This window comes from Dendrobium catenatum, unplaced genomic scaffold, assembly GCF_001605985.2.
Source record: "Dendrobium catenatum unplaced genomic scaffold, ASM160598v2 fragScaff_scaffold_1260, whole genome shotgun sequence".
Classification (NCBI taxonomy): Eukaryota; Viridiplantae; Streptophyta; class Magnoliopsida; order Asparagales; family Orchidaceae; genus Dendrobium; species Dendrobium catenatum.
Window position 1 is genome coordinate 447,540 of NW_021319722.1, and position 6,954 is coordinate 454,493.

The 6,954-nt window shown below is 32.8% G+C and overlaps 1 protein-coding gene across 1 annotated transcript; it reads right to left on the reverse strand.

Moving 5' to 3' along the window:
- Positions 1 to 2,124: 2,124 nt before the first annotated feature.
- On the reverse strand, positions 2,125 to 4,337 carry LOC110115715 (cell number regulator 2). Its single transcript, XM_020849033.2, has 4 exons — positions 4,054 to 4,337; positions 3,840 to 3,911; positions 3,524 to 3,736; positions 2,125 to 2,403 (listed from the first exon to the last, which is right to left on the reverse strand). The coding sequence occupies exons 1-4, from the start codon at positions 4,259 to 4,261 to the stop codon at positions 2,324 to 2,326; spliced, it is 573 nt and encodes a 190-aa protein (XP_020704692.1). The 5' UTR covers positions 4,262 to 4,337; the 3' UTR covers positions 2,125 to 2,323.
- Between the last annotated feature and the right edge of the window lie 2,617 nt (positions 4,338 to 6,954).

Genomic DNA, 6,954 nt, shown 5'->3' on the forward strand with positions numbered 1-6,954 from the left:
CTTTTGCTGGTGTGTTTATTTTAACTATATAGTTTTCTTTATTTCTTTTTGGGAGAGGTTGTGGGTTGTTCTGGATGTGCTTTTAGGGGGAATTACCGAAGTATTTTTCTCTGTTCTGGTTATCCTGGTAAGGTTTTGCACTGGAGTTTATTTTTTCTGGATAAACCTGGGGACTGGGGGCACCATATTTATACCGAACTGATTCATATTCTTCACTGGAAGAGGGTTTTTCTGAGGAAGGTATTGGTGGTTCCTCGTGTCTGGAAGAGAGGCTGGACATCTTTTAATTTTGGGGGGATGACTGTTTTTTCTATTTACTGTGTTAATCTCACGATTTTTTGGAGTATTCCTTGTAGGTTTTCTATCAAGTTTCTTGATCAGTATTCAAATGTCCGCAAGGTATACTCTCTCTGGTTTTTTCATTTCCTTTTTGGATTGCTTAGTCATTTTTGTAGGAGACCTGTGCTGAATGGGACGATTTCGATTCTCCTTTTTTGGGTGTTGTCTTCTCACAGCCCGAGTAGTTATTTCTGCTTTTATTGTAATATTAGAAAAAGGATCTACTGGCTCTTAGGTTTTATTTTTCTTTTCAATCTTGTAGCTCTTTTGAGCAGTAGTGAGCTGGTGGAACCTTCTAAGGACTTTGTAACCGATTTTGTTATTAACGCGTAGGCCCCTACTGGTGGGTTTTAACTAAAAAAAAAAATATATTTAGGACTGTCAAAATCAGGTCACAGGTCGGACTCGGCGTCAACCCGGAATTGAACCGGCACTGTTCGACTAGACCCGAACTCGACCCATTTTAGCAAACGAGTAGATTTTTCAGACCCGAACCAGACCAGCTTCGGGTATATATGTTTTAATTTTTTTATTTAATTCAGTTTATTTAAACATGAATCAAATTAATGTGAGATTTACTTCAATCAATTTAAAATAAACATAGCTTAGTTTAATTTGGGCAACATGATTTTTTTTTTTTTTTTGAAATAACATTTGCTTATTTCATAACACTATTTTAAAACCCTCTAAAATTAATTAAAAACATGTCAAACCGAGTTGATTTTCGATTTTTGGGTCAACCCGAACCGATTTTACAAACGGGTCAAAATCCCTAACTCGAACCCAAGATTTTTGGGTCGGATTCGGGTCGGATTTTCAGGTCGTGTCAAATATTGACACCCCTAACATCATTGATGTTAGCTCAAGTTACCATTCAAACTGAGTTTGGCCTTGCAATTTCCATTCTCATTCTTAAAAAAATGAAAAGTTTTCTTACTTAGCCATCTAGCTTGCTATTAGAAAATTTCCATGTACTCCTTATTAATTTAATTTCAAAATTCTATCATCTTAGCTAGATCATTCTACAAGTTTTTTTTCTTAATGTAGCCTTGCTGAAAGTCCTACCTCAGCCATTAGTCTATAGGTTGAATAGGAATGAACCTTAGAATGATTATACAATCATATAATTAGATGTATAAATAACTATAGAAGGAACATTTCATCATTAAATTTCTTTTTAGTTTAGAAATTCTCATTAATAATATACAATATATATTATCATAAAAATGTAATGCTTTTTTCATGAAATAAAAAAATATATATATAATTAATACATCAACATAACACTAAAATAAATATCTTTTTGTTATTATTATTATTATTTTTAATAAAAATGCAAAGATGATGAAGTTGACTCAACAGACATCCTAAGATAATGCCAAGTCTATGATTCCTTCAAATGTAGAATAAGACCTCCTAATTAGAACATAATCATATTTGATTAAAGTCCTAAATTACAATATTACACTAATAAGAGTTAGAAGATAAATAAAATAAAATAAAAAAAGTTAGAAAATTAAGATGATTTACCAATAATTTTAAAAAATTAGATAGCATATTAAGAAAGTTCATAATATTTTAGTCATTTAAGAGTAAAAAAAATGGCACTCATAGGTGAAGCAAGATTTTTTTTTGAATTTCCATTTTTTGTACCATTATTTTTTACTGCTGAAAATTTAAACCATGAAATTCTTCTGTAGCAAGATGAAATATCAACGCAACTCTCCAAACATTGCATAACTATTTGAATCAAAAAACAGTAACTATGATTAAGCAAAATGATCATAATAGTACTACATCAATCATATGAAACAAGAATAGTTCAGCTGATACAAGTGGTCAAAGCAATCCAGAGGTCAGAAAAATATTGTTTAATACAGAAGTTGGGGATGGAATTAGACTCGATCAAAATCTCATGATTCCGTCATCCCGATCGGAAAAACCAATGTGGTTAAGCTAGAGATCTCTGTGTTATCTTTGAAATTCAACGCATCATGGTGCCAGGCACCATTGGCGGCATTGTCATTGTCCCACGCGTTTGCCGTTCTACGTTCAACTGCCATCCTGAGAATTTTCAACAGTTTATAGATATTTTTTGTGTTAAATTTTCAGCTCAGAAATATAGGAAAAAAACCTTAAAAATATGCTGATTTAGGCTTCGTTTCGGACAGCTTTTTTACTATTTTTTAAAGAAGTTTTTTAGTTAAAAAATTAAAAAATTTGAACTAAAAAGCTGCTTTAAGAAACACTAAGATAGTCGTCCCAACAAAGCCTTAAGCTTCATTCGGGATAAGAAGACGGCTTTCTTATTGCTTCTTAAGCAACTTTTCCGTATAAATTTTTTTAATTTTTTTATTAAAAAACTGATTTAAGATACAGTAAGAATGTTACTTAATTTGTGATTGTTATGATTTTTTCTAATAATGTATAAAGTTACTGTAGAGAAAATATCTTTTTTAAAAGCTGCTATAAAAAACAGCTTCCTAACACAAAAATTAATGAAGCAGCGATAGAATAAATTTTGTGATAATAATCTGAAAATTAAAACAGTAAGAAAATGTCTCAAATGAAGCTTAAATATGAATTGAATCGCATTTAAAAAACTGTGCAAGAATATTGTTGTAAGTCTCTTGTTGTTTTACTTTTTGAATTCTAGATGGAGCTGTGTTTTAAGGAACCTTAGCTTTGTCAAAGTTAGCTCAACTGCTTTTGATTTTCTCATCTTAATTAAAGATCAATGGTCTTTTTTTCAATATGGGCAACTTAGACAAAGTAAATAATCCAAGCTAGATAGTTTTGAATATGGTTACCGGTTGTTGTTGTTATTGACTTTTGATTTAGTTTACTTTTAAATAATTTGTTCATTAATAGGCTCGATTAGACTTACTTGTCAAACTAATGAACAACATGGTAATTGAAATAAGACTCAACGATATCTCTCGATAAGGCTCGTTTGTTATTTAATGCAAGCCGCTTGTTTAAAACTCAATAAACACTATATACGGATCAAATATAAGCCGAACCTAACACAAGTCAAAACTATTTAAACACATCTATCATTTTAAAAGAATTAAGCTTGAACACAAATAGAAAAGCTCGAATCAAGCTCAAACCGAGCTCAAACAAGCTGAAAGTAAACTAGCTCAAATATGAACATATATGGTATATGAGAATATTTACGCACCTATAGTCATATCAAAGCCACGATTCTTGAGCTCTCTGTACTCCTGGCAAAGCGCAAAGAACTCGCAACAGCAATGAACACAGCAGTCGTTGCATGGCTCTTCGGCAAGCCTGTACTGAGCCCTCATCTTCTTTCTATTGAAGCACGAATATATACACTGACAGCAAGTTAGACATCCCAGTAACGTATAAAGAGTTCCTGCTGCCCCGCAAGCTGCATGGATTAATAATACACGAATATGTACGTTAACTAATTAACTAAGAAAATACTTTACTAATAAACTCATTATATAGAGATTAATAAATTAATTACGTACATGTAGATCCCCTGTCGACGATCTCAGCGATGCGGCCGAAGGTGACGCACGGGCAGAAACAAGTCATGCAACCTTCCTCATCCAAAATAACACAAAAATAACGTAAAAACACCATAAAAACAGCTGAAGATCGATAGCTTATAGAATGATGAGGTGTACTGTAGAATTACAGAAGGTTTTGAAGAGCTGAAGTATAAATGATTGAGAAATTTACAGTTGCCGCAATCATCTGAGCAGTCGCAGAGGCCGGTGGACCATGGCACCGGTCCATGAGCGGCCTGCATCCCTATAGGAGGTGGAGGCATTGATGATGGATTGTAGTACTGTCCACCTGGTGGGGGAGGATAGTAGTGTGATGCGGCCGGCGGCGGCGCCATCACCGGCGGTGCGGTTGCGTAGTACTCATCAGGCTTTGGATACATTTTTTTTTTGGGGTGTGAAAAGGAGGAGGAGAAAGACAGAGAGATAGAGATGAGTAAGAGAATGAGAGAGCCTTAATTTGAATGCAAATTAAAAACTTTTGAAGCTCATTTTGATATAATTTTTTAATAATCTTTATCTCCGCGTGGATTTTTTTTTATGCGGTCTTGGAAATCTATCATTTTCCATGTTCAAAGTCCTTTTTATTGGCATGTTCAAAGTCTTCTGTTAGGTTGCCTGAAATACAAACTGTTGGCCGGATCTGCTTCCAGTTTCCACACAGCAAACAGCATGCTTTACACGCAGTTAAATATAATTATTTTTGGGATATTTAGGCCTGTTCAAATAAATTCATACACATATCACATATACAAAACTCAAATTCAAAATCTCTTAGTTCATAGCGAAAACTCTTTTTTTTGGACATTTTAGGCTAAATTAAGACAGACTCCCTTACATATCGTATAAATAAGACTAGAACACAAGCCCTCTTGATTGATAATATAAGCTCCCAACTAAAAGACCAGTGTGAGTTGTGTCATAGCTAAAATTTTCAATCAACAGACCAAATGACCTGTACGAACTACGAAGGTACGTAGTTCCTTCTCCCGAACAGCTTGGAGTTTTTCAAATATTATATTATTATATTATGAATAACAAATAACTTAAACATGAAGGAATTTTCATTATTCAAAGTTTAGGGCCTATTGGGTAAACCTAACACAATTACGCATTTTCTAATTTCTAGAAACGGCAGGCACAACCTTAGAAATTAAGCATATTCTATAATAAAATATTTGACTCATTTCTGCCGATTTATACACAATATATATTTAATCTCAAATGATTATATACTTTTTATATACTTTATATATATATTATTGACTATGGATTAATGAAATCCTCAATATTCTTTTAGGATTTAATTCTCATAAAATTATTTCATTACTTTAATTATAAATTATATTTAGTAATTAATTTAATATAAAACTCAAAATAATTTCATATAATTTATTCTAATCAAATCGCACAATTTTAGTAATTTCTAATCAAATCTCACAATTTAATTATATATTTCTAGTAATTTCTCACTCTTCTCTATCATACTAGTTTGTAGAGATTGCAATGAATGGATTAATAATAATAATTGAATTAAGTAATTAATAATGAATTGGAAGATGTAATTGTTGAGGCTAATAGGATTACTGATAGGATAATTATTATTAAGATAATTATTGATGGGGAATATATGAATATGATCATTATTTATACTCCTCAAGTTGGATTATATCATATTTTATAAAATTAAATTTGGAAAGAAATTGATGTACCTTATACCAAGATTTGAGTATTTATGGAGGCTATTATAATGATTTGATCAACACATCGTTCAATAGAGTTTTGAAGACTGCCAATATGTTAAATGACCGGAGAAAAAATATTTAGGAACCAATATTTAAGAATAAAGGTAATATTCAATATTGTGTTCACTACAAATTAAGGAATCAAACTTATGAGTTATACAATGAAGCTTTGGGAGAGAGTTATGTAACAAATTGTAATAGTCCAAACTCTTAATTATTGAGGTGTTGCTCACTTTGGTCTAATGGCTCTATGATTTTATTCTGTTGGTGTAACTTTCCAAGTAGCCACTCATCGATCTTAGGAGTGTTCCTATACAAGTATGCTTAACTTTGAAGTTTATAATGAAACTCCAATCATTACACTAAAAGACACCTCGATTTTTGAGAGCTTAACATTATTTTCTTAAAATGTTTCATAATCTCCCCCACTTAGAAAACTGACATTCTCATCAGTTTTCTTAGCCAATAATCTTAACTATCGAGATAAGATTATAAACTAAAGGTAGATTTTCTATCTTATAGCTAGTGTATTGATCTTATACCATTTGTAATAGCTCAAACTCTTAACTATCAATATATTATCTACTTTGGCCTAATGGCCTCACAATTTTGTTCTATTAGTGTAGCTTTCGAAGAGGTCATTCATCCAAGGATTGCTCTCGCAATAGCAAGCTTAACTTTGGAGTTTCTTAATGAAATAATAATCATTACACTACTAGGTATCTTAATATTTTAAGAGTTTAGCTTTATTTTCTTAGGGAGCTTTACAATCTCCCCTAATTAGATAACTGATATTCTCGTCTTCGTATGAGCTGAACCGGCCGAACATACCTCTTCGCACGAGACCAGATATCTTCGCCCTTGTCTCTACTATAATCACGCTAAAATTTTTGTGATTCTCCAGCTCAATGCTGCGCCTTAGCTCAATTTAAGAAGGGATAAGGGTTAGGGAATCCACTCATCCATTCGTGCAACAAATGCAAACTCTCTCTCTCTCTCTCTCTCTCTCTCTCTCTCTCTCTCTCAACTTCTCCTCCTCGCAACTCCCGAGCGCCCTCTTCCTTCTTCCAAGACCTATTTATTGAACTTCTTCTCCCTCTTCATCTCTTCCATTCATTTTCATCATCGATGAAGGCACCCGACCTCCTTCCTCCTAAATTGAAAGCTAACAATGAGAAAACTTTGTCCTTCGTAAGCTTATTGATCATCTCTTCTATTTTCATCCCCAATCTTGTGTAAGATAATGATGGCCACGTCAGGTATGCATATTTCTCTTTAGATGTTTATGTTATAGAATTCAAAAGTGCCTGTGTCCACTCAATATCAAGTGT